Source organism: Gadus chalcogrammus, chromosome 18 (genome assembly GCF_026213295.1).
Source record: "Gadus chalcogrammus isolate NIFS_2021 chromosome 18, NIFS_Gcha_1.0, whole genome shotgun sequence".
NCBI classification, from domain to species: domain Eukaryota; kingdom Metazoa; phylum Chordata; class Actinopteri; order Gadiformes; family Gadidae; genus Gadus; species Gadus chalcogrammus.
Genome location: NC_079429.1, coordinates 6,870,702 through 6,893,061, shown reverse-complemented (window position 1 = coordinate 6,893,061; position 22,360 = coordinate 6,870,702). Strand labels below are relative to the sequence as shown.

Sequence of the window (22,360 nt, the reverse complement as noted above, 5' to 3'; positions counted from 1 at the left end):
TGTGACGCGTGCTAACGCATGAGACTAGACGTGGATAGGTCAGAGGAGCAGCAACAACTCCTGATCTGTTGTGGTATCATTCTTAGGACTCGTTATGCGTCGATGGGATCTGGAACCATGCTGCCGTGTGAAACTAAAGTATTATGAACATGAGTATGATCAGGATTGTTACAATTATTATTTGTTTGATTTGCAAATTCAACCCCCTGCTGATGTGCAGTCAAAGCCGGGGCCTTTCCTCGCTTCATCGCAGACCGATGTTGTTATGGTTGAGCGTGTTTTGATTGTGTGTGCCCCCCCTTCCTCTACCTCCTCCTCTACCGCCCGTCTCTATGGACACATCTGCTCCGGCTTGTTTACAGATGATACACAGAGGACAGCCTACTGTCAAAGAGCAGGATATCCTGCCATTGTGTGTGTGACCCAGAGAGGATGTGGGGGATCGGACCGCATGGTCCACGGCGCAGAGGAGAGAGGAACTGACCGCTGTCGCCTTTAGAGGATCAAAACCCTGCATCATGTACTGTATGTCCTATACTGATGTAGAGGGGATTTGTGATTTGTGATTTGTGGTGATAAATCCTCAATAGTTCCATTCACTGACCGATTATTATTATTCAAATAAAATGTTATCATGAAATCATGGTAAAACAGGAAGTAAATGTAAACCTCCCACGCAGAAGTTTAAAGCCAAAGTGGCAATTTCTAGACATGCTTTTGTAAACATTTGATGTCGTTAATGCAGGCCATCATTGTCCTCACCTCTTTGGGATCAGCATCACTTGTCAAAGAGTCAAAAAGAGACTCTAGTTTATCCCAACTGGTCCCACACAGAACCAGACGGGCTCCGCCCTTGTGGAAGAGTTGTGCACACTCTGAAACAGAACATCAAACATCATAGAGCTGCTGATAGCACATGAACGACACCGGTACATTTCCACCGCTGCTCAGGAAACCATCACAGCTTGATCCGTTCTGAGTCCGTCAGCGTTACGGATCTGGTTCGGATGAAACTTTGGTTTTGTGGGCGTCTCGAGTTGGGGATTGAACCTCTGATACATCCCTCCATACCCAGAATGAGCACTTGAGTTACATTAAGTGTCATAAGATCCCAATAGATCATTTTCAAAATGAGTGTCAGAGGCAGGGTGTACGATAACTTTACCTGTAATTACTAGTCCACCATAGCTCACTTTTAAAAGCATGGGTCTTTTCGCTGTGCCGAAAGACTTTTTCCAGCATTACTTACCACTGCCCACCCCAGACACAGCGTCGGTGATGACCACCACCTTGTTTCGCACCAACGACTTGGACATGAACTGCAGGACCTCGTTGTAGACGTAGTATATCCCCGCCGCCACCACGATGAGCAGTGGCAGCACCACCACAGAAGGGAGCTCCATGGTTCTCTTTGGAGGGACGACACAAACCCTTCAGGACAGGACACGCCGCGAGCTATAGAGCCACAGAACCACAGGGAATAGACAGGCCAGCCGTTTAGCTCTCCCATAGCATTGGATCATTCTATTTAAGAAAACAATGGTGCAATGGTGTGAATAGCAGGGACGTTATGGTCTACTAGTCAATCGAATGTACATCGCAGTGGGCTGACTTGTATTGGGAATATAGCAATTGATGCATGTGCATACTGCAAAAGATTCCATTGCAGTCAACAATACTTTTCATCTTATTGCGTCATGCGTCCAACTTAAGACGTAAATACTCTGTGCTTCCTGCCCACCCTAAAGAAGGTTGACATTACAACTGAATGTGGATCAAAATTCAGGCAGGGTTTGTCGAGAAAGACGACCATTATCTATACTCTTGTAACCTATTGATACCTTTGGTTATTGTTATACCACACATATACGGAGAAAGAAGCCATTATTGCCTTAAAGTTGATTGGTATTTACTGTTTACATATAAACTGTTATTCTTTGTTTGTATATGTTCAGAACCAAACAAATGTGGTTGATACTGGTTGATAAAATAGAGGTTGAGATATGTACACACATGTTGGCCCTCCGAAGCAAAAACAAGCCTGTATGTTTTCTTACCTCAGACGCACTTACCATGTAAAGTGTGTCTGAGGGCTAAACTGCTAAATATAAACTAGCCAGGCTGCCGTGCCTGGTGTCACCGCCGGGATCTGGTCATTGGACACCCCAAGGAGCAAAACACTTAGGGTTCACTTTGTAAGCGAAAAAACAACTGTAACTTTATTTCTTTTGTTCAAGAAAAACAGCACATTCCCATTACCCTAGTTAAACAGTACTTTAAATGTAGCATTCAAACACAGGGTGGTTTTTTTCTGTGTGGCCATGGGTCCCATCGGCCGAGCTGGTGAATGCAGAGGCACAACACGACAGACACGCTGAATATACACCTGTAATCTCTGTTATTCTTAGTTCACTTACATCACGGCCAGGGAGCTAATCCTTCACACCGGTACTGGCTGTTGTTTTGCAGGGTTTAGTTGGATAACAGTGTATTAGTCCAGCTCCCTCTGTGACCCTTACCCATTCATACAGCCCTCTCTCCCTCGCCCACCCTCTCTCTCTCTCTCTCTCTCTCTCTCTCTCTCTCTCTCTCTCTCTCTCTCTCTCTCTCTCTCTCTCTCTCTCTCTCTCTCTCTCTCTCTCTCCTTCTCTGTCGGCTCAGACACACTCGCTGTGTGGTGAACCTTACTGCCTATAATAGCCTGCGCTTGGGTCAGCCATTATTACTCATGTGGTGTACAATATCTCTCTGGCAACCCTCTCTCTCTCTCTCTCTCTCTCTCTCTCTCTCTCTCTCTCTCTCTCTCTCTCTCTCTCTCTCTCTCTCTCTCTCTCTCTCTCTCTCCTGATTTTGCATACAAGGAAGGTTAGATGAAATATGGAAGTCTCAGCTGTAATACATGTTAATTTATATATTTAAAAAATGAAATCCTTTAACAGTGATCAATGTTGGGAAATTTCCAAAGTATTAATATCTGCTCATAAGTAAATAGACAGAACATGAAGAAAAGTATGTTATGCTATTTCTTATTACGTTGTTTGAAGTAACAAAATAATAAAGAGAAAGTTAAAAGTAACACTTTATTTGCTTTAATATGAATACATTGTATATAAAGTATACATTCTTATTTTTATATAACAAAATGTTCAAGTATAGAAATATATACTTAAAAATAAGAGCTATTTTTCCACCCATGACGCAAGTTTGGAAAGGAGAGACTGACAGCGATGAGAAAATAGACACAGGCATAAATAGCCACGCATGAATTCTATGTTGGTGGTTTGAAGAGAATAAGGCCTCTAAAATACTTTCATAAAAGGATATTGATGCTACAATTGTGCAGAAATTTAAGATCCACACATGGGATGAGGCAGGTTCGAACGCTTGCAAAAAACCTGGAGCAGTCTTCCTGGTGGTGGGCGGCGACAGTAAAATACCGCGAGACTCGTAAAATCCAAGCATCATATCTGTGATCTCGCGACCTCCATCCATTGGGAGAGCTCTCGCCTGAAAAAGGAAGAAAATAAAAGCACGGGTGCTCCTGCTAATCGTGTTAGTTATGAAACCAAAGCCCAAATATCAATTTTGGCATGCGTGATAGGATCGACGGTGTTCCCACTGCATGCCGACTTCCCGTTTGGATTGGAACAACAGTTCGTTTTCAGATCCCGGACGCTATTTTGTAACTCCAGTTGAGGAAGCTAAACCCGGGAGGGGATTTCATTAGCTAGCTAACGGGGCTAAGCCAGCTAGCATCACCGGAGCACTGGGCGAACTTCGTCTGGAGAAGCCGCGGCTGCTGCACCCGGGAGAGCAGCCTGTTTGGCAGACAAAAATCTACTTTTTTCATTGTTTGTATCATTCAGATGGGCGTATGCCGATGCCTGATGGACACCGTGGCTCCGGTGCGTGAGGCTGATCCCTGGGTGCATGTTTTGTTTCTGTGGCTTTATCCCAGTGATCTGGTCTCTCCTGTGAGCTGTGATAGCTCGTGATTAGCCACCTCTTCCGACCTGGCTTTGTGGGTGCAGGCCGTGATGCTGAGGTCGCCGCTGGCTTGATGGCAGCGGATCATTCCTCGGGAAGCATTGATTTGGATGAAACGAAACAATCAACAAGAGCGTTCTGTTTAGATCCGTCTTCATGATACACAGTTTAACGCGACAATCGTGCAAAGGAACAATTCGGAGGAGAATACGGGGATTTCGTGGTTATAAGGATATCGAGGGGAATTGCATCCTCCATAGACTGCGGAGTGGAATACAATGTCTACCGCAAAAGAAAACCCCTGTAGGAAATTCCAGGCGAACATCTTCAACAAGAGTAAATGTCAGAACTGCTTCAAACCTCGGGAGTTGCATCTCCTAACGGACCAGGATTTGACGCAGGTATGCATGAACGCTGAATACATACTACACTACAGTACAGTTTATATTCTAGTAATACCTACTAAGGCATGGACCCTCAATGCAATTGTCTCCATCTGTCATTAGTTTAAATACAGTACTCTTTTAAGAACTGTTGTCTAATCTTTTACAAATCTTTATGCCTGTAAAGTTTTAGTTTCTCAAAGCTGCGAAGAAATTACTATCTAACCAATGTATTGTTTACGGTTACCGGGAAATCTAGCTTTATAGTGTTTTGGTTTTTATTGTAATAATTTAAGGTGTCTGAGCCCAGCACTGAAGGGATGACAACTCAGTAAACAAAAACAAACTAAGATTGAAAGAATGAAATCTAATGATAGCAAATGTTTTCCACCCTACACCGATATGCCATATCTAACTAACATACTAGAATTTATAACAAAACATAGCTTGTGGGGTTTCCGTAACACAGGCTAGATAGGCCCGCTCACAGAAAACATTCCTGGGTCTACTCATCATGTCTGTTTATCTGCAACTGAGTGGAGCTCTGATAAAGAGGCAAATACTGAAGAGATTGTATTAAGGGCTGTGTTTTCCTTGACTCTTACTTTCTCCCTCTTTCAATCAGAGGCCATTAGTTTGGTCTCTGTTGTGTCCTGTAATTGATCCCAGGCACTGGGGTCCAGATGGGCTCTCGAACAAGGCTGAAGAGCCAAAAGCACAACGTCAGCATCCTTACATCCTACTTGTGTGTTTGTTTGGCTGCGTGCTTGTGTGTGTGTGTGTGTGTATGCACACACTGTACTGTGTGTGTGTGTCAGTTTGTTTGTGTGTGTGTTTGTCAGTTAAGTTTGTGTGTCTGTTCTTGTGTGAGACTGTGCAGTTGTGTGTGGATAATGTAAAGCAGTTAACCCTTCCAGTGGCTATTACTCCTGCGTGTTTCAGGTTACATCACCAGTCACTCAAATCCCTCTCTTTCTCACACTTTGAAAGCCTTGCTGACGCCATGCATCCACAGAACTACAGTAGTCAGCCATCCTCCCCATGGACTGGTATGGGGCGTCCACCTTAACAGAATCATTTCCCTAATATATACAGACAGACACACTTAATATAAAACGGTTTCCCTTTGAAATATTGGACGCGGTTGGAACTGGACCCACCAATGACCCAGTGCACTAAAGTGACAAACAACTTTCGTTTTTAAAGTGCTCACACCTCAAGGCCTCCTTAACATCACTGCCGCCTCACTGCATAGGATTAATGGCAAGGTTGAGGCCCTGCAAAACAACAGGTGACGCAAGTTCAAAACGTTGTTCCACAACACGCGTGACGCAAAAGAGTACAACTCATAAGTGCTGCAAATGAACCGTCGATTCATCGATCAGACGATCGGCAGAAAATGTATTGTTTCAAATTGTAATAATTAATAATAATAATCAACCCACACTTTTGGGAGAAAGTGTGGATTTGAAAATTAATCAAATCTATAATTAATCATAAGTCTTTTATAAAGTACATATATCAAACATTTGTGGCAGTTAACTTAACGTTGCTGTTAATTCCAAATAGTTATCACATGGATAACTATAAAAGGAACAGTGTTAGTTTTTCTTAGCTGCTTGTCCGATAAAACGGGAACATTTAAGACATCCCTTTGACTTGTGACATGTGAAGGGGCATTCGCCGTTAGATTGATAGGATAGTTAATAGAACAAAGGACTTAATTGACTAATTAGATTTGATTAATCGACTAGTAAATTAATTTCAAGTTGCAGCCCTAGCTCGTCTACGTGGCCGCCAACGGCTCCTGACGTGGAGTGCAAGCTGCCCTCCTGCGTTCAGTGTAGAAGTTTCTGAAATGGAACGCCTCCCCCCCTCTTGTATTCATCTGGGGCTCTCTGGCACCGCCGCTGCATCATGGAACCGATATCCCACATGGAAGAGGTTTGGACAGGGCGGGGACGGGAGCCCACGGCGGAAGGACAGTGTCCAATACAAACAAATCTCTTTTGTTTGACTCTGAATAGAAGGTGCGCCCGGGAGGGGGGGGCAGGGGGGAGCAAGGGGTCTCTGCTGGAACAAGAGGAAACATTCTTTAATTTCATGCTGCCGATCACTCCATAGATTCTTCTCCTTTTTTGAAATCGTGTTCAGGTGGCCAAGTCCAAACCTGTTGAATCTGTTGCCAAGCTTTTTCGTCTTCCTCTCTCTCCCCTCCTCAACTAGTCACATGAGTTGATACGGCGGCGGCGGAGGGGGGGGGGGATGGATCTCGCGGCACGTCTCTCTCCCACTGTGCCCCGTGTTCCGGAGAGGAAAGCGATCGCATTCAGCGGGAGGGGGGGCACTCCGTGACGGGGGCAGTTGGATAGAAGGTCAAGAATCAGATTGAATCTTTTTTGTTGAGAATGGCGGAGGAGCTGGGGAATGGGCAGTTTGAAGGAAGAAAGTGTTGCTTTGAATAACCGGACTTTGCGAACCGGAGTTTCACAGAGTTGCTCAACTTGGAAACCCTGGTGGCAACCGAAAAGTACCAAAATCAGACCTAATCTGATTGGGTCTCCCTTCAAAGCTTATTCTGGAAGCCTCTTCTTTGAGTGTTCCTGTCCCTGCGCCCGGTAAATTCCAAATTATGTCAGTCTGCAGAATTTCCTTAAGTGCATATTTGTTTACACGGCCAAGTGAAACAAAGTTTCAGCAGGAAGTTGTTTAATGTAAAGACAGTAAGATAGCTTTTCCTCCCCCTACAACCGCCCACCTGTGTCACATCCATCAGTTTGTTTTTGTCTGGTTTGTGGTGCCACCCCCCCCCCCCCGCTTCTCTCCTGCGAGCCCAGTTGCCTGGAGTAACCATTTAGACGGGACACACACAGACACACAAGGACAGAGAGAGAGAGAGAGAGAGGACCCTAAGGAGGCCCGTGGTGGAGGGGATACTGGAGTATTAAACGTGGCCCACCTGTGGGAGTGTTGGCGGGGGAGCCGAGCCCTGGCTGGGCGGAAGGAAGGGGTTCCTGTATTAGACGTGTAGGCTGGGGTGAACTGAGAGGCTGCAGTGCAGGCCAGGTGCCTCTGCAGGACTTCTGACGGGCCGGAAGGGTAGCCCCCCCCCCCCCCCCGTGTGTGCATAATATCCTCTGTCTGCACATTTAGGGACACCGTTGAGTTCTTCAACAGCTGTGTGCCTCCATGACTTGCTCCTGCTCCATCCTGCCGTACTCCCTTTTTAATATGATGACTCCTTGAGTCGAGATTCAGCAGGCAGCAGGCGGCCAATGTACTCCTCCATCCATCACTCTCTGACTAATTAGTAGCAAATATGGTATATCTAGGTCACGGAGTGCCTACACCAGAATGCTGCTCATGTCGGTGTACGCCTTCCTCTCGGCAGTCGGGTCTCATAGGCGCGTCTCTGCACGTTGGAACAGGGCAGGTATAGATCCAAGACGCAGGCATGCAGCCACAAGGGAGCATCAAGACCGGGCCGCTATTGGGGGGGGAAGAGTGCTGATTATCAGCTGCGTTTCCAGAGCAGAAGAAACATTCCCCTTTTTCTTCTGCTGATGTTAAGGACAGGGGGGCGGGGGCCGCAGCTAATGGTTAACACTTGAACGAGAGGGACAGACTGTGAATGACATCAGGCCTATTTGCATGCGTCCTCTGGCCATTGAACCGTTTAGTTTCCGGCCGAGGCCAGAGGTATTTCAGTGGTTGAACGAGTCCATGGTGTGACTCCATGTGCTCGGCCCTTTTGTGTGAACGTGAGACCTGACGGCCAGACAGATGAAATGCCCAGCCAGCGTTTTTTCGCTGAATGCCTCGCAGGCCCAGCTCCCAGGGCCTCGCCGTCTGCAGTGAGGAAACGGGTAGTGGGCAGTCAGCCATGGCATCAAGCAGAAAGTAGATTACAACAGGAGGGCTCACTGACTGGGTTTGTGTGGTTGCAAAATGCCCGGGTGATCAGAGAGCCATCTGGGCCCCAAAGGCATGTTTCTCTTTATTTTTACTCTCTCTCTCTCCCTCTCTCCCCGTCCCAGCCGACACTCTTACAGTTTTAATGATTGCCTAAATTGCTTTCCCCCCCTTCCCTCTTTTACAGGCTAAACCCATTTATGGGGGATGGCTATGCTTGGCCCCAGAAGGAACCGACTTTGACAATCCTATGCAGAGATCCAGGGTAAGAATGCATGTAGCCCTACATGTTAGTCATACCAGGCTGTGTTTGCTCCAAACATAAAGGGGTAGGCGGGTTTCAGCCTTTTACCTCTAACCCCCAGAAATGTATGAAAATTATATGTTGGGAACCAAAAAAAAAGCAGGCAGCAACCATCACTCATTTCACCAAAGCTTTCCTGAGAGCATGTTTTTTAAAGATTTAAATGGGAAAGCATGCAACGGAAATGTCTTCCTAGCTGTTAAGTTTATGTGTGCGTTCATTCGTATTGTTTGCTTATGGCATCACTTCCTGTGTGCCAAGAGATTTCCCGCCACTGGCTTTGGCAGGCCAAGTGTGCTTGAAGCAGTGAGCCGTTTGATTCCTGCAAGGCCTTTCTTGTTGATACTTGACGAGTTACATGACGCAGGTTTGAGCACTGTGAGATTCGCTAAGTTGACTTATTAGTACACAAATTATCCTTCCCTCCCTTTTTTTCTTCTTTCTTTGAGGTTCAGGACATTACAAAACTATTTTCGTTAAGTTTATGTAAAGGCAACTTGTCCCCTAACTTTTTCATGAGCAGAACTTATATAGAATCTCTCACAATGCTAGTAGTCTGCAGAAATGTAAACACTTTTTTATGTCCTTGTTTGCCCTGATAGAAATGGCAGAGGAGATTCTTTGTGCTGTACGAACATGGCTGCCTGCGCTTCGCCCTCGACGAATCGGTGAGTAGTGTCGGTGATCCTTCAAGCATAGAACCAGGGGCCAGCAAAGTTAGAGTTTTAAGCCTTATCAGGCTTACCTGGGAACAGGGATATCTGTGCCACAGACGAGGCTTATCACACATCTTTTCAAAAGTAAAACAAAATCCAACCATAGTCAATAGTCCTTACGTGTTGCCAGTTGCAGAAAAACTATCCACCACATCACTGAAACCTTTTTTACTCTTTAGACTACTATACTACTTCTTCTTGGTTGGCTCGTAAGAGAAGATGAATGGAGCATTCCAGATAATCATATTGGGGCCCAAGGTAGTACAGGGTCAGAGAAACTCACAAAGCCGGTGATTGAGATTGTGTATGAGGGGCGGTCCAAGCCACTGACACACTGATGGTTCTGGGGATAAGAGCAGTTTGACTGTAAACAGTGCAAGTACAGGCCGGGTGTTTAGAAAACTGCCCTCTCTTGTTCAATGGCGTCGCAGGAGGAAAGGAGGCAGCAGTGCGGATTTGAGAAGCACACTCGGCCACCCTCGGCCCAGGGCGCCACTGAAAAGACTGAGTGGCGTCCCGGCCGGCACCACGCCATCCTGCCATTTACATGTGCTCCAAAGGGACCGTCGCCAACCCTTTTCTTTTATACATTTTAAACAATCCATGTAAACAAAATACAATGAAGGATCGTCATCACAATGTCATATGAGGGGAAACATTGAGAATTTGAAGCCCCTCGTTTTTTTGCTTGGATACAACAAACGAAAGCCCCTAGTCTAGTGGCTGGGGAGCGCCTTCCATCAATCATTACGGCCGATTTACCAGGCAGAGTGACAAATTGACGAACGCATGTTACACACGACGCTGGTGATGGCTCCGCCGGGGCCAAAGGGTTATGTGGACGTTTGAGGCAACGTTTGAAGTCCAACTTGTCCATGGCTTTGTGCTGTCACTGATCTGCAGCCTCTGACAAAGGGAGGAAGCGCCTTTGTCTTCGGGACCACGCACGTTTCCACCGCCGCCTAGTATGTTTCGGAAGACACGCCTGTGTCTGCACTTTAACTGCATTTTCTTCTCATTGTAACGGCTATTCCAAAAGCGTCCCGTGCATTTTCCCCCACCCGTACACCAGGCTGTTCATCCTGGAGAATCTGGGTTAGGAAAATGCCCATTCTTCCCCAAATTGCCCCAGAATAGAACAAGTTCTTAGAAATGTAGCTTGCTGCCCACAGCCTTGGAGCAGATCTGTGATTTTAATTAGAAGGGGTAGGTGGTGTGGTCTTTTATGTTTTTATGTTTTAAATATAAAGCTTGCTTACTCATTAAAGTAGTTGAAAAAGTATTCATATAGGTTATTTTTTTCCCAATCATTTGGAAACGGTACTATTCCTCACCACGTACTTATGTAAGCACATTTCAGCGCTCCAAATATTCAAAGCCCTGAAAATGGCGGTTAGGAATACCTTTTTCAGCCATGTTGTCTCAAATCTATTACCCTGCCATACCACCCACCGAATATTTCACCACGTGAAAACTGAGCTTTGACTTTCCCAAGGAGATGCTTGTGATGGCGCACGCTGGGACGGGAGGTTGCTACGGTGAGAAACATCTCTGCATGAGGGAAACACAAATTGTACCGATTGCGGAACATATTTGTGTCCTAATTAGGTTGGTCCTTTATCTGGGGTGTTGCTGGATCCGTGTAACGCTTTTAAGTTTGCTTTTAAGTCGTCTCTTCTGACCACAATGGAATTCTTGCCGTCATCTGGGTCTAGGGTTCTGATTTGATTAGCTCATGTTATTTATGTGCTATTAAGGCTGTGATTCCCTCAGTGGCCGGCTCCATAAAAGGCTTGGTTTGGGACCCATCACGCTCAAAGTGATGGCTATTTACTAAATATAAGCTGGTGATGGGAAGTTTTATGAATAGACTGCTTTAACAGCTATTGTGACCATCGGCTTCCAACCAGTGTATGTATTTTAATCAATTCTGTCTTCCTCGGACTGTGAGATGAGCTCTCGGATACAACTGTCTGCGAGTAGCCTTTTTGTACAACCAACGTTTTAATCACTCAAAGAGCATTTATAAAGTGTGAGTGATGACGCTGTACATTTTAAATGCTGAGGTTCTGGAAACCGAGCGTCGGATCTTGAAGCTGGACTAGTTTAGAAGCTCCGAGAAGAAGCGTTCTCCACTCATCATCATCATCAGCAGCAGGCAGCATTCCTCTCATATGCCCATATTTGGTGAACTCCAGGCAGGCTCACAGCCCAAAGACCACAAACAGACAGAACTAGTGAGCTTGCCCCCCCCCCTTCCCCTTCCCCTACCCAACAAAAAAAAGAGAAAAGACAGAAGAGAAAACACAAGTAATGTCCCAGACGTACACATTCCAACACACTCTGTTGCACAAATCCGGTTATGCCGAAAATGACGTCCCCACCACTGGAAAGGCTGCTTGTGGGGTCACAGCGTGGGAATATCTGCGTGAAAGGATAGGCAGAGAGCCCGGGGTGGGGGCCGTCCGAGAGGAAAGGATGGACGGAGAGATGAGGTGGTTTAGGGGTGGGGGGGGGGGGGGGGGGGGTGGAAACTGGTTTTCTGAGGGTGATGGAAATTTAGAGCGTGGCAAAGAAGACCACCAGGGATGCGAAGGTTCAAATGTCAATGATTGTTGGAACAAAGGCACAGTTTTTGTTTTTCCTGCTGTTCTATCCTTCAAAAACATAAGCCTGTTTTAGAATTGGTCCTTAAAGCGGGTCATTGCCGCCGGTCATAAAAGCAGAATTTGACTTTGAAAGTCCTACCTCCACCCCCCTGGTAGGAATCTCAGAGGGGGGGCGGTTATGTGTTGTGGAGAGATATCGGCGCGTGATGGGCCGACCGAAGTATAGCTTGCTTCTTACTCGATCTGCGATGACATTGTCAGACATGGTTCCCTGATGCTTTTGTCCCAGGGGAGAAAGAGAGAGAAAGACCCCCCCCCCACTAGGCGTTTTATGGAGTTCATAGAGTGGGTCCACACCACTGGATTCCACTCACAGCTCGCACGGTTCAGCTTTTCTCAGAAATGTTACAGTCCTCGTAAAACATTTCAATGTTCCACCCGTTTACTGTTGGGCTAAAACGCCCAATTAAAAAGACAATAGCGAAGTACAACGGGAGAATGGAGCTTGTTTGGAGAATCGGAGAAGTCCCGACTTTGCGTTCAATGGGTCATTTTAGTTGAAAGGCGGCGTTCCCCTCTTTAAAGGTATAAAGGAACAAGGTTTTACACAGCTTATTTATGTGTCGTGTATTGTTTCGCCGTGTCAGTCCAGTGTGTTTTATGGTGCCTGCGGTCATGTCATTCTCCCATAGAGGCTGAACTCTGGAGAAGAGCCTGTGAGAAAGTAATTTGGCTGGAACGTCATCCAGGCCAGGCTATAAATAGGCCTGCCCCCGTGGAAGGGCGGGCACAATCGGAGGATATGGGATTGGATCTGTTCTCTGCAAATGAAAACCATGCCCTAATGCATCTGGGTTTGAACGACGCTCATTGGTGCTTTTGCTGGCAGGGAAGTTTCCAAACGAGCCAAAAAGTTGCATTCCCAGGAGCCAGACCAATATCTGCCGTCATTTCAAATAACTCGACAGAAGTTGCAGAGAAGTATTTTTGGTTCAGTTTCGGGCTTCCCGATCACTCATTCGTACATTCATTCATTGCATCACTCATTGCCTGTCAAGACGCAGGAGTTTTTTTCTGTCCAGTCTTAGAATCAAAGTGAGCTCCATTATTCTAGCTCGCCACAGGACATTCTCAGACATTTTTTTTTTTTCAATCTAATCGTTACCAAGCCTTCTAGAATTCTTAACCAGCTTGAATTCACTTCGGAGGATAAATAGTTAACCATTTTAGAAACTAGGCAGTCTTTGACTAAACGAGAGCAGGATAAATCTTTCGTCTTGAAGCTCTCCTCAGTGATTAGTAATAACACCTACTCGATTTTGGGTCAAATATAGCAATATTGTCCAGGGCCAATGGCCTGAATCTACAGAAAGGATAAATCTGTCCCCATGACACCCAATCACTTAGATTTTCCATTCGTATATACACTCCCCATCGGGGTGTCACCGTCCCACCCATGCTTCACCGCCACCAGAACAGTCACACCGTCATCCACAGTTAGTTGCCTCAATGACCCTCACTCCCATCATCCCTTCTCACCGCTTGTTCTCCCCTCCCGGCGGAGCGAGTCCCTAGAGCACAATCCAGTGTAATTGCCATATTTGGCACAGCCTCCCTTCTCCTCATCCCAGAGGTTTACAGGCAGCTCTTAATAAAGCTGGATCTGCTTGGAAATTGCCTTAAAAGGAGCCTGGGGACGGGGAGGCCGAGGCGAGACGGCACCTGTCTCACATCTGTGGGAGGAGCGGCAGCAGAGCCTGCCCACAGGACTCGGAGCAAGCGGAGGCAAGGGTTGACACCAACCTTTTGTGCTTGCATTTCACTTTCTGATTATTCTACCTTTTTTGGTTTTGAAAAATATTCTTATGCTAAAACAGGGGCTTTTAGAAATGACCTAAAAGTAAGGAGGTCATTTAGTAGATAGTATACATAAACGAAGAAGAAGGTTTATATTTTTTAATGGGTAGAATAAAACAAACACATTCTGTCTGTAGTTGTAATACATTGGGATGAAGCTATTTCCCTTGTTTGCTAGAATACACAATTCATATCGTACACATTTGTCTATGTACTGCGCATGAAAAACAATTAAATACTGCACGTATTCAGCAGGGTGTAGAGGCATACTGTGGGGTATCCTTGAGAATGTTTTGCAGATTTATTTGATTCACTTAAAGGCCATTAAGCCATATTAAGCTTTTTTAAGCCCATTTTGGTTTGATATAAAAGGACGAGTTTTCACGTTTTAATTGTCAGTCATTCAGCATCATTAAGCTCCTGTTTTCGCTCTAATTTGACCCTTTTTGACTTTTTAAATATTTCCTTCTTCCTTTAGACTTGCTATTCTCATCATGTCCTCATGGGGAATGTGATCGTATGAATTTCATCTCAGTCTGACTTTCTTGACGGTCATTTAGCCACATTGAGCTCAGTTTTTTTGTGGTTTTTACCATATTAAAAAAAATCAAGAGTTTCTACATTTTCCTTTCCTTTGCAAAATCCTAGAGATGTTGGATTTATTAATTCTTTAAACACTGACATTCACACACCCATTATTATTTGTGAATGAACACCAGTCCATACAAACTTTTAAGGAGAAGGAAAAGAAGCACTATAAACCCCCATCACTCCTAGCATGAGAGGCATTTGTTTAAAAAAAACCCAGCACCACCTATCCAGTTGACAATACCCACTCGTTTGTAAGCCCTCTCTCCCCTTCTATTTATCTTCAAAAAAATCACACCACACAGTTTATGTCAAACATTATATTTTATTTGTATTAAAGTTTTTCGTTACTTTTATACAGAGCCAAAATATATGTATTTTTGTCAACAAAAACCGCTAACCAGCCAACCCCTCCTTTCAACCACCGTCACACTGGGAAATCAACATCAAAACACACAAAATGGCTGACATACATTTTAAAGAGGGAAGAGCAGGAAGCCGCTGAAGGTGTAGAGGCCGGTACTGCTAAGGTCGTCATGTACCTCGCGGGTGGCATAGAGCTTGATGTAGACGTTGTCTCCGGCATCCAGCTGTAACACGGCGGCGTTGCTGGCACTGTCCTCGTTGTCCTCCCCCAATGTGTCCCAGGTGGACACCATCTTCTGCTCGTTCTTCATCAGCGACATCACCGAGTTGGGTGTACGCCCAATGTTGTTGAACATGGTGTAGCTGAAGTAGTACGTGCCGGGCACCCGGGCAGTAAAGGCGCCCGTGGCCGGGTTGTAGCCATTGCCCACGTTGGAGATGATCCGCGGGTACTTGACCTGCGTGTCAATGGTGAATGGGCCGAGGGCGTGGCCCAGCACGGCGGTGAAGGCCATCCGAGGCACCGGGGCCGATGTGCTCTCTATGGCCGCCAGACGCTCCTTCATGGCGGACATCTCTCCAATGAGAGAGCTGATGTCGGGATGGCAGACGGACGGGCATGCGGCCGGGGAGGCACTGGGGTCCCTGGGGGGATGGCACTGGCCGCTGGAGAAGATGAAGGCCACCAAGAGGAGGAACGTTGGCTCCATGGTTCTCTTCTGGACTTCTGTTTGGGCTTGAGGTGCTCCTTGGTCTGCCCTTGGTTTAGTTTGTTTTCAGGGGGATCTTGGGTTAGAAAAAAAAAAAAGGCACGTATTGCTACGGCGCCGCACAGCCTCGCCTCCGGTCACTCACTCGCAGTGCAGTCTCTAGATTTGGCGCTAGTCTCAATGCTCTGTGACGGTGTTGGCCACAGCTAGCTTGTCAAGTGCAGCGCCTCTGCGACTGGTTTAAATAGAGACAAAAAACGTCAGGAGTTCTTTTAAGAAGTACTTTGGATTTGTGGCAAATGACCAAGGAAAGTCAAAAGACTAATGTAGAGTCATATGCAGAAACAAGGTTTGGGGTTTCATAACTGTGCACATGCACAACAATTCATTATTTTTCAAGGAAATTGGACCTACACCAACTATATATTATATGAAAGCTGAGCCTCGACTGATGCTGACAGTCCAAACCATATCACTCTATCACTAAAACTAGCAAATAACAACTTAACTTTTCTTTTTACAACCAAATATGATGTCTTACCTTTGTGGTTTTTCTCCACAAAGTTTAGTTTGATTGCATAAAAATCACCATCAACAGCTAATCCCATGTCTGGGCTAAATTTTGCAACTAAACATGCTGTTTACAATCAATGACTTAAGAGAAGGTTTCTGAGGAAAAAGTTAAATTGCCGTCAATCAGAACACATGTTCTTCAGCGCTATCTAGTGACCATATGTGTATTTGCAGGTGTTTGGCTTGGTGTCATTCGATTTATATTTGCCCTGAACTTTAAATATAGGGGACAAGTGTCAAAATTGTAAGATATCGACCTGTTTGTCTCTAGTAAGACGGGGCTAACAACTGATAGTGACCAACTGATTATTATTTCAGGCAGAAATGTAATCTTCCACCTATGCTGTGTTCCAGCTTTATTTACTCTTACCAAGTAGTATCCACATTGAATATTTCACTTGCACCACAATCTTTCTTTTGGCACCAAGATGACATATTATAGCCCTTGCAGTTGCGGAGATAGGCTATTTACCCCTGGGAACGTTAAAAAAAAAGAAATGTAGTATTGAAAATGGTATAGAATATTGATATTTTCAAGGTAGTGTATCGAAGTAAGAAAAAACAGTATTGTGTCACCACTACTATAAACACGATTGTGATTATTCAGTTAAGAAACTTTAGCGTTTAAAAAACAAATATCTTTGCTACTACCTTGGAGAATTAGTTATGTACATTTGCATAAAATCCAGATAAAAGCATGCTGGCCTACATATAACTCGGCGTTAGCTTTAATAGGTTGCAACGGTGGACTGAAGTCGGTTAATGGCACGATGAGACCGTTTGTCCAGAAGATATTGTAAGACCCTCAAGATGACCCCCCCCCACACACACACACACACACACACACACACACACACACACACACACACACACACACACACACGCACGTTTTATGTTGTGACCGCCATCACACAAAGCCTCTTTTGATTCACTTTGGATTTCTATGGCGTGTTGCTATTGTCAATGAGTCAGATGTTTTGGGAAGAGGAGCAACCGCACATCTTGGAGAGATGCATCAAAGGTTCATTTCGAAACAGTTCTCACGATGTCGGCCGGCAATGCGTGCTCTGGGCTACCACACCCCCCATGCTGAAGGATGTTGTTCCCCCTTCCTCCCTCCCCAGCGCAGCACCCTGCCCCAGGGGACGGTCAACATGAACCTGTGCACGGACGTGATCGACGCCGAGCCCAAGACGGGCCAGAAGAACGCGCTGTGCATCATCACCCCCGAGCAGGAGTACTTCATCAGGGGGGAGAACAAGGAGATCATCAATGGGTATGTGGTGGGGGGGGGGGGGGGGGGGGTAGTCCTCTCTATTAGTGTGCGTGTGTGCGTCACCGATTCTCACGGTCGAGCCGAGAGTCACCAAAATGTAGGTCAAGTCACCAGAATCCAAATTGCAATATACGTCTACATTAACAAAAATAACACGGCTGTCACAATTTCCAATTATTGAGTGAAAGTGAAATGAATGAACGAATTTACAAAAAACGGCAATGAACTCTCATGTTGCATTTAAAAACGAGTCCTGATATCAGAGTCCCAACCATTGCTTGTGTCATAGGCCCAATCCCATTTCTACCCCTTACCCTTACCCCTTACCCCTTACCCTTACCCCTTCAAAACAAGGGGGAGGGGTAAGGGGAAGGGGTAAGGGGTAGAAATGGGATTGGGCCATAGTCTGGGTCCCGGTCCAAACACACTGATGTACTGGTGTAGTTTGGAGTGGAACCTGGTCCTGTGTTTGAGCTTCTCTTTGGTGTGCTTGGTGACAGGTGGAGTGAACAGCTGGTGGTGTACCCAAAGACCAACAAGCAGAACCAGAAGAAGAAGCGCAAGGTGGAGCCCGCGACCACCCTGGTACGAACGCCGATGGGTCGTACACTGCTGATGTGGACTAGGGTGGCAGAAAAAGTTGAAAGATTCAAAAAATTATGCTGATAATAATAACACATTCAGCTTATATAGTGCTTTTCTAAATACTCAGTCGCTTAACAGAGTGAACACATTAAACCATCATTTAAAATAACGTCTAAGTAAAAAGATAAAAATGGGTAGCTAAAAAACCGAACTAGGTATATAAGACTAGGAATTGTTAAAAGGAGAGAAGGAAAGAGGTTATGTGTTTAAAGCGATCTTGAAAAGCTGGGTTCTAAATCTTTGTCATCGCTTTTACGGGCTACATTTATTGGATGCTGGGAGTTGTCTCAACCTTCTCCCGACTGCCTGTTTCAAACTGTTTGCAAAAAGGGCCCACATGCACATTCCCGACAATAACGGGAATGCTGATGTTGTTCCCCAGGAGCCGGGACCAGCCAAGGTGGCCGTGACGGGCTCCGGGATCCCCGAGGCGGACCCGGGCCCCGACTCCAGCTCCATCATCTGGCAGGAGGAGCTGAGCCAGAGAGAGGTGGAAGGGGCCACCGTGTGGTCCGCTGCCGACCTCTCGCCACTTGGGGCCCTACCGTCCCCTGCAGGTCTGGAGGGGAAACCACCATTTTTTTTATTGCCACACTTTTCTAGTAACCGCACACTCTATGATAATAATAATGTCACCTTTAAAGCAAGCGGATCCATGCTAATGGGTCCGCATTATTATCATTATACCACCAGGTGCGAGTGTGATTAGCCGATACATGCCGTTAGGAAAATCTGCCTCTTCTGACATCACAAGTGGCCGTGTCCACTTGTGTTTACATTTCACACCTGTTTATGCTGCGTCTATTTATACATTTTACATTTTTATTCTATTCGAATTCTTTCACGTCCAGTATTGGAGTATATTTATTAATTTGTGTTTATTTAGGCCTAAGCTCTCTTTACTTGTGTTTCTCTTGTACTTTTTCTCCTGTATTGAACTGTTGAAGGAGCCTGACACTCAAGAATCTCATTGCCGGCGACTGCTTCTGTAATTGTTGTGCATCTGACAATAAGCCATCTTGGATCTTAGGAGACGTCGGCTCGGACGCCGGCTCGCTGAACGGCGACGAGGTGGACCGCGCCGCCGCCGCCGCCGCCCCGCTGACGTGCTCGGCGGCGGCGGCGGGGCCGGGCGGGGACCTGCTCTCCCCGACGGGCTCCTGCTCCAGCCTGGGGGGGGTGCCCCGCTGCCTGTCCCCGGTGGCCAGCGACCCCTTCCCCTCGGGCAGCTCCCTGCTGTCCAACGGCTCGCACATCAGCGGCTCCCTCAGCTCCCTGGACTCGGACGCCAGCGGCAGCACCGTCACCAGCAACGACAGCCACCCGGCCGCCCAGCGCGGCGCCTACCCCCACGCCGGCCTCCACCACGACACGCCCCGCGCCCGCCGCCTGGAGGCCGAGGCCCGCAAGGCGGAGAAGAGGAGCCGCGTGAGGAGCCCCGAGCGCCACCAGAGACCGTCGGTCCTCAGCCCGGAGAGGTCAGTAGAGCCGGACCGGGGCTGGGGTTTAGGGGCTGATGCCGATACCGACGTTGGGGGGGGGGGGGGGGGGTAAATGATGACCGATATCGATATAGTGCCGGTTTTTCAATGTATATTGTGGAGTCCTGGGGGTGGAGCAGCTCCTTGGGATTGGCTGCTCACCCTCCCAGCAATGCTTCAGGCCATGGCAACGTCGACTTAAAATGATGGGCTAAAGGAACAAGCTAACGGTAAACGGAGGAGCTACTGACCTCCAAACATGTTGCAACATGTTGTAAAAGTTACGATGTATTTATTTTATGTATGTAGGATTTCATAGTTGGGACGCCTTTGTATGTCTTAAGAAGGTTTGAAACCGTGCCGTCTTCTTTTTTTTTTTTTTTTTATGTATTTATTATTAAGCTTTATGGAACCAGTAAAAACTGCACAAGAGTTGAAAAACACCAGAGCTTCTCTCAGGTAAACGAGTCAATCTCCAAGCCCCTTTGGCCCGGTCAACAAGGTTAGTGTTACTTCCTGCTCCCGGAAACGCTGGCTTAAGTCTACCAGACGACGTGAGCTACTGATACGACCTTATCCTTTTAAAGACACACACACAAACTATTAACAGGCAGGCGCCTCGCGATGCGTGCGTTCAGCACGGGGAATGGGAGGCGATTTTTGTTTTACGTGGTTTACGAGAACTGAGACTCGGGTTGAGACGAAAACGTCAGTCTCTGCTTTGAATCATCCCCTGAGCTCGCCAGCTCTTCTTAAGAGATGTGCTAATGTAAACTCTGGATTTCATTTCATATTTTTTTTTCATATTTCATTTTCATTTCATATTTTTATTAGCTTTCCAATTGATAGTATGCAAACTAGAAACACACTGTATAAAACCACTGAATGAATATTATCTATACACACTGTCTTACCGGTACACTGTATAGATACTGTATACATGCCCTTTATAAACAGTTCACTGTACGGACAGTACAATACTGTGTAAACACATGATGTAAACACACTGGCCAGCTTCTTCCCATTAGGCGATTATCCCCTCCGGCACTATTCTACGTAAGGTCAAAGGTCACACACACTCTTAAAGGAAGCAGATTTTCCAACAAGGGGGTCATCGTTTTCCTCTTGAAGCGTGTGTGTGTGTGTGTGTGTGTGTGTGTGTGTGTGTGTGGCAAATGGAAATAAATTTGAGGTGAAGGAAAATAATTGCCATGAAGGAAATAAAAAAAAATGCGGTGAAGGAATAGTTGGCCCTTTTCGGGCCTGTTCAGTGATAAGGAATATCCTGTTGGATACACAACATTCCTTCTGCACATGCACAGACACGGGCACAATATTTCTCCCTCGCGCACACACTTGTCCACCTGTCCCCTTCCCACTCTGGCTCGTTACCTTTTAAGGACAGTTCCTGTAGCAGTGTCACCCGGCGGGGGCAGCGGTAAGCGAGAGCTGGGATTCGAGGGATTTCAACACTTTCCACTGCTCCTCATCCTTCCTCGGACTTTAAACACACGGCTGTATGCTCAGGAAGTGATGTCATTGTTTTTCTGTGAGCCAGAACACGGCGGGTTTCTTTATGTGCCGTGATTTGACACGCACGCACACGCGCGCACACACCCTGACCCCTCCAGTAACCCTCCCACAGTTTATCAAGCATCATTAAGAATATCTGACCCCCCAATTTTGACCTTTTCGCGGTGCGATCGTTTTCTGTGTTTCGTCACACTCCTGTTGCAACCCGAATGCCAAACCGTGTGCGTGCGTGTGTGTGTGTTCTTTGTGTGTGTGATCCAGTCGCTCTGGCGTGATCGAGAAGCTGGAGGCCCTGGAGCTGGAGAACGCAGAGAAGATGGAGGTGGAGGAGACGGAGGTCGGGCGGAGCGCGGCGAGGCAGGGCCGCCACGAGAACAGACGCTTCCACAGACAGGTGGGTGGCTGTGTTTCTACTCCTGGCTCACAGTATTGTCTTCGTCGTTCTGACAGGTTGTCCAGCTGTTTTGACTTGTTGAGGGATGATTGAGTGATGATCAGGTTCCTCTTGGTTAAAGGGCTGTTTAGCCTTGATGAGAATTCAGTAATAGTTATGGTTGAGTAAAGACATGGAGAGGCAGGATAGGGAGAGAGTGCAGCCCTGCTCGTCTTTACATGAGGTAAATCTGAAGCCTCCGGTAACAAGCGGACGTTAATTCTATAAGATAGGTGTGTGTGTGTGTGTGTGTGTGTGTGTGTGTGTGTGTGTGTGTGTGTGTGTGTGTGTGTGTGTGTGTGTGTGTGTGTGTGTGTGGGTGTGTGGGTGGGTGGGTGCGCTTTCATCAAAGTAAGAAATGGGAGTATTGAAATGTCAGAAGGACCATGCTGCAACATTGTGTGTATAACCATTAAGTCCACTACTGTAATTCCTCATTTGGGGGTTTTCCTTCATCCTCCCCAGTGTCTTCTGGTTATGTTTGGGTTAGGCCATAGAGGTCATGGCTGCGTGCTACTATTCATTTTCAGTTATGTCCCATCCTGTGGTGGTAAACCCCTGGGGATTCCACTTCCCTTTTCCCACCCTCTCTTGGCTTCCAGGGAAAAGAAAATGATGGAAATGACAATTAGAAAAATATATAAATATGTTGGGGGGGGGCTGAAAATATCAGAGCTTTTACGTGATCCTTAAAAAAAGGCACTTTTCAGCTGCAACAGATGGAGGATGAGGATAGATTGTGTGTCACAATGTTCCCGTTTGAAACAAATCCTAGGCTGGAGATTTCAAACTTCTTCCTCGCTTCCTAGTCCCCTATGACAAAAGAGAAATGACTAAATGTACCATGAGGTCTAATCAGATTAGCATGTATTTCGAAGAACAAATTTAGTGTATTGGCTAAACTTGTGATCCTTTTGACAACATAACGTAATAATTGTTCAGTTCCACATTAGGCTAATGTGGTGTTGAATGGCGCACCGTGGCATT

General features: G+C 46.4%; 3 protein-coding genes across 4 annotated transcripts in view; 1 reads left to right on the top strand and 2 right to left on the bottom strand.

The window, feature by feature from the left end:
• Positions 1-2,606, bottom strand: part of dhrs7cb (dehydrogenase/reductase (SDR family) member 7Cb) — a 4,651-nt gene extending 2,045 nt beyond the window's left edge. The window contains exons 1-3 of the mRNA XM_056577774.1: positions 2,418-2,606; positions 1,250-1,455; positions 763-875 (exon numbers count right to left, since the gene is read on the bottom strand). Of these exons, the coding sequence (XP_056433749.1) occupies positions 763-875; positions 1,250-1,403 (267 nt within the window). The 5' untranslated portion in view covers positions 1,404-1,455; positions 2,418-2,606. The remainder of the gene's footprint in view (positions 1-762; positions 876-1,249; positions 1,456-2,417) is intronic.
• Positions 2,607-3,472: 866 nt separating this feature from the next.
• Positions 3,473-22,360, top strand: part of mprip (myosin phosphatase Rho interacting protein) — a 38,107-nt gene continuing 19,219 nt past the window's right edge. For both annotated transcript variants that reach the window (XM_056576524.1, XM_056576525.1), the window contains exons 1-8: positions 3,473-4,388; positions 8,470-8,547; positions 9,189-9,254; positions 17,130-17,281; positions 17,782-17,866; positions 18,309-18,483; positions 18,957-19,404; positions 21,202-21,334. In XM_056576524.1, the coding sequence (XP_056432499.1) occupies positions 4,266-4,388; positions 8,470-8,547; positions 9,189-9,254; positions 17,130-17,281; positions 17,782-17,866; positions 18,309-18,483; positions 18,957-19,404; positions 21,202-21,334 (1,260 nt within the window). In that variant the 5' untranslated portion in view covers positions 3,473-4,265. The remainder of the gene's footprint in view (positions 4,389-8,469; positions 8,548-9,188; positions 9,255-17,129; positions 17,282-17,781; positions 17,867-18,308; positions 18,484-18,956; positions 19,405-21,201; positions 21,335-22,360) is intronic.
• Positions 14,648-15,630, bottom strand: LOC130370955 (C1q-related factor-like). Its single transcript, XM_056576527.1, has one exon. The coding sequence runs from the start codon at positions 15,430-15,432 to the stop codon at positions 14,833-14,835; it is 600 nt and encodes a 199-aa protein (XP_056432502.1). The 5' UTR covers positions 15,433-15,630; the 3' UTR covers positions 14,648-14,832.

Excerpts from the sequence above, each read along its gene's own strand:
- LOC130370955 (XM_056576527.1), bottom strand. The coding sequence starts at position 15,432 with ATGGAGCCAACGTTCCTCCTCTTGGTGGCCTTCATCTTCTCCAGCGGC.